Genomic DNA, 14,434 nt, shown 5'->3' with positions numbered 1-14,434 from the left:
TTCGCCCCCGTTTTTAAAAGGTCGTACAACGGTTTTAGTATCCGTGCCGCATTTTTCACAAACTTAGTGTAATATGTTACCAACCCTAGAAAACTTTTTAATTCCGACCTGTCTTGGGGCGCCGCTGCCTCCTTAATCGCGATTATGTGTTTGTCTAATGTATGCAAACCCTGTCCATCTATTTTATGACCTAAATATTCTACTTCCGTCTGCATAAAGGTACACTTACGCTCTCTTACTCTCAGCCCTGCTGAGCTGAGTGCTTTTAGAAGTTGTTCTAAACGTATGTTATGTTCGGGCATCGTCTTACCTGATACTATTATATCGTCAATGAATACCTCGACCCCCTCAACCTTTTTTGTGATACTTTCGATCGCTTTCTGAAACTCGCTAGCCGATGATTTCAGCCCAAATGGAACGCGCGTGTACCTGAATAAACCTTTTATCGTATTTATTGTCGTTAATGCGCGTGAACTATCGTCGAGTACCAACTGCTGATAGGCATCTTTCAAGTCTATTTTTGAGAAAAACTTCGCTCCCGCTATTCTGGCGTAAAGGTGTTCGATTTTTGGTAGGGGATATTCTGTACTGACTAATACGGGGTTTACGGTTATTTTAAAATCTCCGCATAATCTGACGCTACCGTCCTCTTTCAAAATTGGAACTACAGGAGTTGCCCACTCGCTGTGGTCGACCGGTATCAGAGCGTTGATGGCCAACAACCGATCTATTTCAGCCTCGACTTTTGTTCTTAGCGCTAGGGGGACTGGTCGGTGTTTAAAGAATTTCGGCGTGGTCCCCGGCTTTGTTGTTAGGGATATTTTGTACCCTTTAAATGTCCCTAGCTCTTCGCTGAATACATTAGGATACTTTTTTAAAATTGTTTTAACGCTATCCTCTGCGCCGGTAAACTTACATTCGAACACGTTTTTAATACCGAGCGTTGCTATGTCGTTCCTACCTAGTATTGGTGGTCCTCCGTTTGGCACTATATATATGCTTTGCACGCGTGGGTTCGGATCCCATCTTCGTCGCCACTTGTTGTATTCTACTTATACAACACTATGGAATAAACAACACAAATTTGTATGGTGTTCTAGACGTATATTCGTTTATTGTAAACTCGTAACGTCGACTGGCTTGTGTATGCCGATCGGCGTCGTACGCGGTGGACAGTCCCCACCACGTATATTATTATCAAATTATTATAATGACTGTATCGATGTACGATATACAACACCTCTCCCCTAACATTAAATAATTTGATTAGCTTTTGATTTTATATGACCGTGCTTATTCTACTTACTGACTAAAACTTACATCTAATTTTACATTTTTTTTTTTTTTTTTATGTATAACATCTATATATAGTCTTTGTCGTGTATACCATATTTTACATGCTAATTTATCTATGTTATAGAAAAAAAAAGTATACATGCATATAAACGTGTAGCGTCGATTTTATTTCCTAAAATCTACTGTTGTATAGCGGTCGGGCGATCTTTTCATTCTAGTCGGGCGAGCACGTCCGGTTGAGATTGTCTCGGGTTCCCTGTCTGGCCCGTCTGTATCTTTCCCTGTCCCCTCTGGAACTATTTCCCCCCTTGGGTCGGGTGGGTTTACGCTACATTCGGCTTCCAACACTCCTGAGTCCCTATTTGGTATTTTAATGGTCTGATCTATGTGTCGCTTCCAAGTGCCCGCCTCAGTATCCACCTCAAACGCTTGTTTTCCCACATTTTTCGTAACAGTCCCTATCGACCACTTGTTTTCACTCGTCCGATAATCACGCACGGCCACTGTGTCTCCCTGTTGGATTTCGTGCTGTCGTTTACCGTGACGTTTGATTTGTGAATCCTGGTGATCACTAACCACGTCCTTTGTACTGGGAATCAACATATCGAACTGTGTACGGGTGCTACGTCCAAGTAATAATTTTGCCGGTGTCTGGCGCGTTGCCGAGTGCGGTGTATTGCGGTAAAGTAATAGGAATTTCTGTATTAGCGTCGCGCTGGTTGTTTGGTTTTTTTTAAAGAAGTTTTTTACTATTTTAACCCCTGATTCGGCTGCCCCGTTTGTTTCCGGGTGGAATGGAGCTCCCACCAAGTGTTTTATGTTCCCGTTAACGCAGAACGTATTAAATTCCGTACCTGTGAAACACTTGGCTCCATCGGTGGTAATAGACTTGGGGACCCCGAAACGAGCAAAAAGTTCCTGCATTTTTACGATTACCACTGACGCCGTACTCGTGCTTACCTCGAACACTTCGAGCCATTTTGAAGTCGCGTCGACTACTATTAAAAAAATTTTATTTTTGTAAGGCCCTAAAAAGTCTACGTGTACGCGCGTCCACACTTGTTCCGGCCACTTCCATGGCGTTAGCACTGCTTTTGGTGGTGCGGGTCTAACCTGTATACAATTTTCGCAATTGCGCGCCGTGTTTTCAATATCATTGTCGATCCCCGGCCACCAAAAATACGAACGCGCGATCGCCTTCATGCAGCTCATTCCCGCGTGCGTAGAGTGCAATTCTGTCAACAGGGCCTCCCTGAATTTACTAGGCATAATTACCCTGTACCCCCACATCAAACAGTCCTGTTCGGTTGAAATTTCGTGGCGTCGCGTGTAATATGATTTAAGCGATTCATTTTTATCCGCGCCTGTTGGCCATTCGCCTGTGTTGATGGCCTTAATTACCTGCGATAAGATTTTATCGGTTCGTGTTTGTGTTTTTATTTTGACCCAATTAACGTTAAACGGACAGTTGTCGTATATAAAGTTTAGACACTGCGGCGCCGTAGACACTCTGTCTGCTGTGCCTATTCTTACGCGCGATAAGAAATCCGCTGCGTTTTTCCCTGATTTAACGAACGAAATATCGAAGTCGAATGCTGTGAGTACGTACGCCCACCTCTGTAGTCTATTAGCCGCGTAAATTGGTATACCTTTCTTTTCCCCGAAAATGTGGTAGAGTGGTTTATGGTCGGTGATTAAAGTAAATTTTCGTGCGTACAGGTAGTCGTAAAATTTTTGAACACCGTATATTATCGCTAAACCCTCTTTTTCAATTTGCGGGTATTTGCGTTCCGCTTCTCATAAGACACGCGATGCATAGGCTACTGGTTTTTCGGCGTTGCCGTATACCTGTGATATAACCTCGCCGATAGCAAAAGATGACGCGTCTACCATTAGTTTAATCGGCACCGACGGATCATAGTGGTCGAGTACGGGTTTGGACGATAATATTGATTTAATGTTATCGAACGCCTCGTCCGCTTCTTTAGACCATGACCATTTCGCCCCCGTTTTTAAAAGGTCGTACAACGGTTTTAGTATCCGTGCCGCATTTCTCACAAACTTAGTGTAATATGTTACCAACCCTAGAAAACTTTTTAATTCCGACCTGTCTTGGGGTGCCGCTGCCTCCTTAATCGCGATTGTGTGTTTGTCTAATGTATGCAAACCCTGTACATCTATTTTATGACCTAAATATTCTACTTCCGTCTGCATAGAGGTACACTTACGCTCTCTTACTCTCAGCCCTGCTGAGCCGAGTGCTTTTAGAAGTTGTTCTAAACATATGTTATGTTCGGGCATCGTCCTACCTGATACTATTATATCGTCAATGAATACCTTGACCCTCTCAACCTTTTTTGTGATACTTTCGATCGCTTTCTGAAATTCGCTAGCCGATGATTTCAGTCCAAATGGAACGCGTGTGTACCTGAATAAACCTTTTATCGTATTTATTGTCGTTAATGCGCATGAACTATCGTCGAGTACCAACTGCTGATAGGCATCTTTCAAGTCTATTTTTGAGAAAAACTTCGCTCCCGCTATTCTGGCGTAAAGGTGTTCGATTTTTGGTAGGGGATATTCTGTACTGACTAATACGGGGTTTACGGTTATTTTAAAATCTCCGCATAATCTGACGCTACCGTCCTCTTTCAAAATTGGAACTACAGGAGTTGCCCACTCGCTATGGTCGACCGGTATCAGAGCGTTGATGGCCAACAACCGATCTATTTCAGCCTCGACTTTTGTTCTTAGCACTAGGGGGACTGGTCGGTGTTTAAAGAATTTCGGCGTGGTCCCCGGCTTTGTTGTTAGGGATATTTTGTACCCTTTAAATGTCCCTAGCTCTTCGCTGAATACATTAGGATACTTTTTTAAAATTGTTTTAACGCTATCCTCTGCGCCGGTAAACTTACATTCGAACACGTTTTTAATACCGAGCGTTGCTATGTCGTTCCTACCTAGTATTGGTGGTCCTCCGTTTGGCACTATATATACCCATATTCCGATTGTTTTATCGTTGTGCGTGACCGTGAGCGCTACCTTGCCTATCGGTGTAATTCTATTACCAACGTAATCTGACAACTCCACGTCGTTAGTTACGATTACCTTTGGACCTGTTAGCGCTTTAAACGTCGACTCGGAAATAATACTATGCACCGAACCGGTATCGATTTCGAATGCTATAGGTCTACCTCCAATGATTAACTTTACGCGGTACGGAGCTACTTTAAGCTTATCTCGGGAAATATCGTTAATTGCAAAAAAAGAATCAATTAATTCTACGCTAGATTCGTGATCGCCTGGCCGCTCATTTTCTGTCAAAAACTTATTTTGCGACTTGTGCTTAGTACCTCTATTTTTGCACATGGGTGCCAAATGACCCACCACCCCGCATGTGTTACATGAATAATTTTTGAACCTGCATAGTCCGGTGTCGTGATTGGAACGGCCGCATACCTGGCACTTCTCTTTCCCGTTGGCTTGGCCCCGTCCACTTGTCCGCTTTGGTGTCGTCTGTGTTAGAAATCCTTCCTGCTTGGTAAAATGGAACGCCCCGGACGTTTCCTTCGACCACTCTTTGCTTGCGTTGATGTTGGCCTCTCTGGTGGTTGCCACTTCCATTAATTTTCCTAAAGTGGTTGATGCTGCTGACGCGTCTTCTTCCAGTAACCGATCCTGGATTTTTCCGGAATCCATTCCGACGACAAATATGTCCCTCACTACTATCTCCAGCTCTGGCCCGAAACTGCATTTCGAAGCGAGTTCACGTACGCGGGCACCCCACTGGGACACACTTTCTTCGTGATTCTTACGAGCTAAGTAAAACTGGTGACGAGCGGCGAAATACGACTTTTTCGGCTCATAGTGTTTTTGTAGTATGTCCGATAATGACTCGAAAGTCTTATTGTCGGGGTCCTCTGGTAAACACAAACTGAACAGAGTTTTATGCGCTTCCTCTGAAATCGATGTTAGCAAAATTGCCCTCTTCTTACTTTCTTGCGTGATTCCGTTTGCCGCAAAAAAATTTTTTAGCCGGGCGAAATATATTTTTACATTCGTGTCCTGGTCGAAAGTTCCCGGACTGCCGATTACTTGCGAGTAAATAGTTCTTACGGTCGGCGGCTCGTTAATCTGTGCCGATTGTGGCATGATTAACGGCAAATACCAAAAAGGAATATATAGAATGTGCTATATGTACGAGTGACGAAAAGTGAATATAAACAATGTCGCCAAATCTTCGTCGCCACTTGTTGTATTCTACATATACAACACTATGGAATAAACAACACAAATTTGTATGGTGTTCTAGACGTATATTCGTTTATTGTAAACTCGTAACGTCGACTGGCTTGTGTATGCCGATCGGTGTCGTACGCGGTGGACAGTCCCCACCACGTATATTATTATCAAATTATTATAATGACTGTATCGATGTACGATATACAACACCTCTCCCCTAACATTAAATAATTTGATTAGCTTTTGATTTTATATGACCGTGCTTATTCTACTTACTGACTAAAACTTACATCTAATTTTACATTTTTTTTTTTTTTTATGTATAACATCTATATATAGTCTTTGTCGTGTATACCATATTTTACATGCTAATTTATCTATGTTATGGAAAAAAAAGTATACATGCATATAAACGTGTAGCGTCGATTTTATTTCCTAAAATCTACTGTTGAATAGCGGTCGGGCGATCTTTTCATTCTAGTCGGGCGTGCACCTCCGGTTGAGATTGTCTCGGGTTCCCTGTCTGGCCCGTCTGTATCTTTCCCTGTCCCCTCTGGAATTATTTCCCCCCTTGGGTCGGGTGGGTTTACGCTACATTCGGCTTCCAACACTCCTGAGTCCCTATTTGGTATTTTAATGGTCTGATCTATGTGTCGCTTCCAAGTGCCCGCCTCAGTATCCACCTCAAACGCTTGTTTTCCCACATTTTTCGTAACAGTCCCTATCGACCACTTGTTTTCACTCGTCCGATAATCACGCACGGCCACTGTGTCTCCCTGTTGGATTTCGTGCTGTCGTTTACCGTGACGTTTGATTTGTGAATCCTGGTGATCACTAACCACGTCCTTTGTACTGGGAATCAACATATCGAACTGTGTACGGGTGCTACGTCCTAGTAATAATTTTGCCGGTGTCTGGCGCGTTGCCGAGTGCGGTGTATTGCGGTAAAGTAATAGGAATTTCTGTATTAGCGTCGCGCTGGTTGTTTGATTTTTTTTAAAGAAGTTTTTCACTATTTTAACCCCTGATTCGGCTGCCCCGTTTGTTTCCGGGTGGAATGGAGCTCCCACCAAGTGTTTTATGTTCCCGTTAACGCAGAACGTATTAAATTCCGTACCTGTGAAACACTTGGCTCCATCGGTGGTAATAGACTTGGGGACCCCGAAACGAGCAAAAAGTTCCTGCATTTTTACGATTACCACTGACGCCGTACTCGTGCTTACCTCGAACACTTCGAGCCATTTTGAAGTCGCGTCGACTACTATTAAAAAAATTTTATTTTTGTAAGGCCCTAAAAAGTCTACGTGTACGCGCGTCCACACTTGTTCCGGCCACTTCCATGGCGTTAGCACTGCTTTTGGTGGTGCGGGTCTAACCTGTATACAATTTTCGCAATTGCGCGCCGTGTTTTCAATATCATTGTCGATCCCCGGCCACCAAAAATACGAACGCGCGATCGCCTTCATGCAGCTCATTCCCGCGTGCGTAGAGTGCAATTCTGTCAACAGGGCCTCCCTGAATTTACTAGGCATAATTACCCTGTACCCCCACATCAAACAGTCCTGTTCGGTTGAAATTTCATGGCGTCGCGTGTAATATGATTTAAGCGATTCATTTTTATCCGCGCCTGTTGGCCATTCGCCTGTGTTGATGGCCTTAATTACCTGCGATAAGATTTTATCGGTTCGTGTTTGTGTTTTTATTTTGACCCAATTAACGTTAAACGGACAGTTGTCGTATATAAAGTTTAGACACTGCGGCGCCGTAGACACTCTGTCTGCTGTGCCTATTCTTACGCGCGATAAGAAATCCGCTGCGTTTTTCCCTGATTTAACGAACGAAATATCGAAGTCGAATGCTGTGAGTACGTACGCCCACCTCTGTAGTCTATTAGCCGCGTAAATTGGTATACCTTTCTTTTCCCCGAAAATGTGGTAGAGTGGTTTATGGTCGGTGATTAAAGTAAATTTTCGTGCGTACAGGTAGTCGTAGAATTTTTGAACACCGTATATTATCGCTAAACCCTCTTTTTCAATCTGCGGGTATTTGCGTTCCGCTTCTGATAAGACACGCGATGCATAGGCTACTGGTTTTTCGGCGTTGCCGTATACCTGTGATATAACCGCGCCGATAGCAAATGATGACGCGTCTACCATTAGTTTAATCGGCACCGACGGATCATAGTGGTCGAGTACGGGTTTGGATGATAATATTGATTTAATGTTATCGAACGCCTCGTCCGCTTCTTTAGACCATGACCATTTCGCCCCCGTTTTTAAAAGGTCGTACAACGGTTTTAGTATCCGTGCCGCATTTTTCACAAACTTAGTGTAATATGTTACCAACCCTAGAAAACTTTTTAATTCCGACCTGTCTTGGGGCGCCGCTGCCTCCTTAATCGCGATTATGTGTTTGTCTAATGTATGCAAACCCTGTCCATCTATTTTATGACCTAAATATTCTACTTCCGTCTGCATAAAGGTACACTTACGCTCTCTTACTCTCAGCCCTGCTGAGCCGAGTGCTTTTAGAAGTTGTTCTAAACGTATGTTATGTTCGGGCATCGTCTTACCTGATACTATTATATCGTCAATGAATACCTCGACCCCCTCAACCTTTTTTGTGATACTTTCGATCGCTTTCTGAAACTCGCTAGCCGATGATTTCAGCCCAAATGGAACGCGCGTGTACCTGAATAAACCTTTTATCGTATTTATTGTCGTTAATGCGCGTGAACTATCGTCGAGTACCAACTGCTGATAGGCATCTTTCAAGTCTATTTTTGAGAAAAACTTCGCTCCCGCTATTCTGGCGTAAAGGTGTTCGATTTTTGGTAGGGGATATTCTGTACTGACTAATACGGGGTTTACGGTTATTTTAAAATCTCCGCATAATCTGACGCTACCGTCCTCTTTCAAAATTGGAACTACAGGAGTTGCCCACTCGCTGTGGTCGACCGGTATCAGAGCGTTGATGGCCAACAACCGATCTATTTCAGCCTCGACTTTTGTTCTTAGCGCTAGGGGGACTGGTCGGTGTTTAAAGAATTTCGGCGTGGTCCCCGGCCTTGTTGTTAGGGATATTTTGTACCCTTTAAATGTCCCTAGCTCTTCGCTGAATACATTAGGATACTTTTTTAAAATTGTTTTAACGCTATCCTCTGCGCCGGTAAACTTACATTCGAACACGTTTTTAATACCGAGCGCTGCTATGTCGTTCCTACCTAGTATTGGCGGTCCTCCGTTTGGCACTATATATACCCATATTCCGATTGTTTTATCGTTGTGCGTGACCGTGAGCGCTACCTTGCCTATCGGTGTAATTCTATTACCAACGTAATCTGACAACTCCACGTCGTTAGTTACGATTACCTTTGGACCTATTAGCGCTTTAAACGTCGACTCGGAAATAATACTATGCACCGAACCGGTATCGATTTCGAATGCTATAGGTCTACCTCCAATGATTAACTTTACGCGGTACGGAGCTACTTTAAGCTTATCTCGGGAAATATCGTTAATTGCAAAAAAAGAATCAATTAATTCTACGCTAGATTCGTGATCGCCTGGCCGCTCATTTTCTGTCAAAAACTTATTTTGCGACTTGTGCTTAGTACCTCTATTTTTGCACATGGGTGCCAAATGACCCACCACCCCGCATGTGTTACATGAATAATTTTTGAACCTGCATAGTCCGGTGTCGTGATTGGAACGGCCGCATACCTGGCACTTCTCTTTCCCGATGGCTTGGCCCCGTCCACTTGTCCGCTTTGGTGTCGTCTGTGTTAGAAATCCTTCCTGCTTGGTAAAATGGAACGCCCCGGACGTTTCCTTCGACCACTCTTTGCTTGCGTTGATGTTGGCCTCTCTGGTGGTTGCCACTTCCATCAATTTTCCTAAAGTGGTTGATGCTGCTGACGCGTCTTCTTCCAGTAACCGATCCTGGATTTTTCCGGAACCCATTCCGACGACAAATATGTCCCTCACTACTATCTCCAGCTCTGGCCCGAAACTGCATTTCGAAGCGAGTTCACGTACGCGGGCACCCCACTGGGACACACTTTCTTCGTGATTCTTACGAGCTAAGTAAAACTGGTGACGAGCGGCGAAATACGACTTTTTCGGCTCATAGTGTTTTTGTAGTATGTCCGATAATGACTCGAAAGTCTTATTGTCGGGGTCCTCTGGTAAACACAAACTGAACAGAGTTTTATGCGCTTCCTCTGAAATCGATGTTAGCAAAATTGCCCTCTTCTTACTTTCTTGCGTGATTCCGTTTGCCGCAAAAAAATTTTTTAGCCGGGCGAAATATATTTTTACATTCGTGTCCTGGTCGAAAGTTCCAGGACTGCCGATTACTTGCGAGTAAATAGTTCTTACGGTCGGCGGCTCGTTAATCTGTGCCGATTGTGGCATGATTAACGGCAAATACGAAAAAGGAATATATAGAATGTGCTATATGTACGAGTGACGAAAAGTGAATATAAACAATGTCGCCAAATCTTCGTCGCCACTTGTTGTATTCTACATATACAACACTATGGAATAAACAACACAAATTTGTATGGTGTTCTAGACGTATATTCGTTTATTGTAAACTCGTAACGTCGACTGGCTTGTGTATGCCGATCGGCGTCGTACGCGGTGGACAGTCCCCACCGCGTATATTATTATCAAATTATTATAATGACTGTATCGATGTACGATATACAACACCTCTCCTCTAACATTAAATAATTTGATTAGCTTTTGATTTTATATGACCGTGCTTATTCTACTTACTGACTAAAACTTACATCTAATTTTACATTTTTTTTTTTTTATGTATAACATTTATATATAGTCTTTGTCGTGTATACCATATTTTACATGCTAATTTATCTATGTTATGGAAAAAAAAAGTATACATGCATATAAACATGTAGCGTCGATTTTATTTCCTAAAATCTACTGTTGTATAGCGGTCGGGCGATCTTTTCATTCTAGTCGGGCGAGCACGTCCGGTTGAGATTGTCTCGGGTTCCCTGTCTGGCCCGTCTGTATCCTTCCCTGTCCCCTCTGGAACTATTTCCCCCCTTGGGTCGGGTGGGTTTACGCTACATTCGGCTTCCAACACTCCTGAGTCCCTATTTGGTATTTTAATGGTCTGATCTATGTGTCGCTTCCAAGTGCCCGCCTCGGTATCCACCTCAAACGCTTGTTTTCCCACATTTTTCGTAACAGTCCCTATCGACCACTTGTTTTCACTCGTCCGATAATCACGCACGGCCACTGTGTCTCCCTGTTGGATTTCGTGCTGTCGTTTACCGTGACGTTTGATTTGTGAATCCTGGTGATCACTAACCACGTCCTTTGTACTGGGAATCAACATATCGAACTGTGTACGGGTGCTACGTCCAAGTAATAATTTTGCCGGTGTCTGGCGCGTTGCCGAGTGCGGTGTATTGCGGTAAAGTAATAGGAATTTCTGTATTAACGTCGCGCTGGTTGTTTGGTTTTTTTTAAAGAAGTTTTTCACTATTTTAACCCCTGATTTGGCTGCCCCGTTTGTTTCCGGGCGGAATGGAGCTCCCGCCAAGTGTTTTATGTTCCCGTTAACGCAGAACGTATTGAATTCCGTACCTGTGAAACACTTGGCTCCATCGTTGGTAATAGACTTGGGGACCCCAAAACGAGCAAAAAGTTCCTGCATTTACCACTGACGCCGTACTCGTGCTTACCTCTAACACTTCGAGCCATTTTGAAGTCGCGTCGACTACTATTAAAAAAATTTTATTTTTGTAAGGCCCTAAAAAGTCTACGTGTACGCGCGTCCACACTTGTTCCGGCCACTTCCATGGCGTTAGCACTGCTTTTGGTGGTGCGGGTCTAACCTGTATATAATTTTCGCAATTGCGCGCCGTGTTTTCAATATCATTGTCGATCCCCGGCCACCAAAAATACGAACGCGCGATCGCCTTCATGCAGCTCATTCCCGCGTGTGTAGAGTGCAATTCTGTCAACAGGGCCTCCCTGAATTTACTAGGCATAATTACCCTGTACCCCCACATCAAACAGTCCTGTTCGGTTGAAATTTCGTGGCGTCGCGTGTAATATGATTTAAGCGATTCATTTTTATCCGCGCCTGTTGGCCATTCGCCTGTGTTGATGGCCTTAATTACCTGCGATAAGATTTTATCGGTTCGTGTTTGTGTTTTTATTTTGACCCAATTAACGTTAAACGGACAGTTGTCGTATATAAAGTTTAGACACTGCGGCGCCGTAGACACTCTGTCTGCTGTGTCTATTCTTACGCGCGATAAGAAATCCGCTGCGTTTTTCCCTGATTTAACGAACGAAATATCGAAATCGAATGCTGTGAGTACATACGCCCACCTCTGTAGTCTATTAGCCGCGTAAATTGGTATACCTTTCTTTTCCCCGAAAATGTGGTAGAGTGGTTTATGGTCGGTGATTAAAGTAAATTTTCGTGCGTACAGGAAGTCGTAGAATTTTTGAACACCGTATATTATCGCTAAACCCTCTTTTTCAATCTGCGGGTATTTGCGTTCCGCTTCTGATAAGACACGCGAAGCATAGGCTACTGGTTTTTCGGCGTTGCCGTATACCTGTGATATAATCGCGCCGATAGCAAATGATGACGCGTCTACCATTAGTTTAATCGGCACCGACGGATCATAGTGGTCGAGTACGGGTTTGGACGATAATATTGATTTAATGTTATCGAACGCCTTGTCCGCTTCTTTAGACCATAATCATTTCGCCCCCGTTTTTAAAAGGTCGTACAACAGTTTTAGTATCCGTGCCGCATTTTTCACAAACTTAGTGTAATATGTTACCAACCCTAGAAAACTTTTTAATTCCGACCTGTCTTGGGGCGCCGCTGCCTCCTTAATCGCGATTGTGTGTTTGTCTAATGTATGCAAACCCTGTCCATCTATTTTATGACCTAAATATTCTACTTCCGTCTGCATAAAGGTACACTTACGCTCTCTTACTCTCAGCCCTGCTGAGCCGAGTGCTTTTAGAAGTTGTTCTAAACGTATGTTATGTTCGGGCATCGTCTTACCTGATACTATTATATCGTCAATGAATACCTTGACCCCCTCAACCTTTTTTGTGATACTGTCGATCGCTTTCTGAAACTCGCTAGCCGATGATTTCAGTCCAAATGGAACGCGCGTGTACCTGAATAAACCTTTTATCGTATTTATTGTCGTTAATGCGCGTGAACTATCGTCGAGTACCAACTGCTGATAGGCATCTTTCAAGTCTATTTTTGAGAAAAACTTCGCTCCCGCTATTCTGGCGTAAAGGTGTTCGATTTTTGGTAAGGGATATTCTGTACTGACTAATACGGGGTTTACGGATATTTTAAAATCTCCGCATAATCTGACGCTACCATCCTCTTTCAAAATTGGAACTACAGGAGTTGCCCACTCACTGTGGTCGACCGGTATCAGAGCGTTGATGGCCAACAACCGATCTATTTCAGCCTCGACTTTTGTTCTTAGCGCTAGGGGGACTGGTCGGTGTTTAAAGAATTTCGGCGTGGTCCCCGGCCTTGTTGTTAGGGATATTTTGTACCCTTTAAATGTCCCTAGCTCTTCGCTGAATACATTAGGATACTTTTTTAAAATTGTTTTAACGCTATCCTCTGCGCCGGTAAACTTACATTCGAACACGTTTTTAATACCGAGCGTTGCTATGTCGTTCCTACCTAGTATTGGTGGTCCTCCGTTTGGCACTATATATACCCATATTCCGATTGTTTTATCATTGTGCGTGACCGTGAGCGCTACCTTGCCTATCGGTGTAATTCTATTAGCAACGTAATCTGACAACTCCACGTCGTTAGTTACGATTACCTTTGGACCTATTAGCGCTTTAAACGTCGACTCGGAAATAATACTATGCACCGAACCGGTATCGATTTCGAATGCTATAGGTCTACCTCCAATGATTAACTTTACGCGGTACGGAGCTACTTTAAGCTTATCTCGGGAAATATCGTTAATTGCAAAAAAAGAATCAATTAATTCTACGCTAGATTCGTGATCGCCTGGCCGCTCATTTTCTGTCAAAAACTTATTTTGCGACTTGTGCTTAGTACCTCTATTTTTGCACATGGGTGCCAAATGACCCACCACCCCGCATGTGTTACATGAATAATTTTTGAACCTGCATAATCCGGTGTCGTGATTGGAACGGCCGCATACCTGGCACTTCTCTTTCCCGTTGGCTTGGCCCCGTCCACTTGTCCGCTTTGGTGTCGTCTGTGTTAGAAATCCTTCCTGCTTGGTAAAATGGAACGCCCCGGACGTTTCCTTCGACCACTCTTTGCTTGCGTTGATGTTGGCCTCTCTGGTGGTTGCCACTTCCATCAATTTTCCTAAAGTGGTTGATGCTGCTGACGCGTCTTCTTCCAGTAACCGATCCTGGATTTTTCCGGAACCCATTCCGACGACAAATATGTCCCTCACTACTATCTCCAGCTCTGGCCCGAAACTGCATTTCGAAGCGAGTTCACGTACGCGGGCACCCCACTGGGACACACTTTCTTCGTGATTCTTACGAGCTAAGCAAAACTGGTGACGAGCGGCGAAATACGACTTTTTCGGCTCATAGTGTTTTTGTAGTATGTCCGATAATGACTCGAAAGTCTTATTGTCGGGGTCCTCTGGTAAACACAAACTGAACAGAGTTTTATGCGCTTCCCCTGAAATCGATGTTAGCAAAATTGCCCTCTTCTTACTTTCTTGCGTGATTCCGTTTGCCGCAAAAAAATTTTTTAGCCGGGCGAAATATATTTTTACATTCGTGTCTTGGTCGAAAGTTCCAGGACAGCCGATTACTTGCGAGTAAATAGTTCTTACGGTCGGCGGCTCGTTAATCTG

General features: G+C 43.7%; 4 protein-coding genes across 4 annotated transcripts in view; all 4 read right to left on the bottom strand.

The window, feature by feature from the left end:
• Window positions 1-1,461: 1,461 nt before the first annotated feature.
• LOC115034939 (uncharacterized protein K02A2.6-like) lies at window positions 1,462-2,220 on the bottom strand. The gene has a single exon (XM_029492499.1). It carries the CDS (start codon window positions 2,218-2,220, stop codon window positions 1,462-1,464), a length of 759 nt encoding a protein of 252 aa, XP_029348359.1.
• Window positions 2,221-5,966: 3,746 nt separating this feature from the next.
• On the bottom strand, window positions 5,967-9,953 carry LOC103307992 (uncharacterized protein K02A2.6-like). The gene has a single exon (XM_008180563.1). It carries the CDS (start codon window positions 9,951-9,953, stop codon window positions 5,967-5,969), a length of 3,987 nt encoding a protein of 1,328 aa, XP_008178785.1.
• Window positions 9,954-10,470: 517 nt separating this feature from the next.
• LOC103307991 (uncharacterized protein K02A2.6-like) lies at window positions 10,471-11,229 on the bottom strand. The gene has a single exon (XM_008180561.1). The coding sequence runs from the start codon at window positions 11,227-11,229 to the stop codon at window positions 10,471-10,473; it is 759 nt and encodes a 252-aa protein (XP_008178783.1).
• A 1,063-nt stretch (window positions 11,230-12,292) lies between these two features.
• The window catches only part of LOC103307990 (uncharacterized protein K02A2.6-like), a 2,524-nt gene continuing 382 nt past the window's right edge, over window positions 12,293-14,434 (bottom strand). The window contains exon 2 of the mRNA XM_008180560.1: window positions 12,293-14,431. Coding sequence (XP_008178782.1) covers window positions 12,293-14,431 — 2,139 coding nt within the window. The remainder of the gene's footprint in view (window positions 14,432-14,434) is intronic.

This window comes from Acyrthosiphon pisum, unplaced genomic scaffold, assembly GCF_005508785.2.
Source record: "Acyrthosiphon pisum isolate AL4f unplaced genomic scaffold, pea_aphid_22Mar2018_4r6ur Scaffold_21586;HRSCAF=24335, whole genome shotgun sequence".
Taxonomy (NCBI): domain Eukaryota; kingdom Metazoa; phylum Arthropoda; class Insecta; order Hemiptera; family Aphididae; genus Acyrthosiphon; species Acyrthosiphon pisum.
This window is presented reverse-complemented; position numbering and strand designations above follow the sequence as displayed.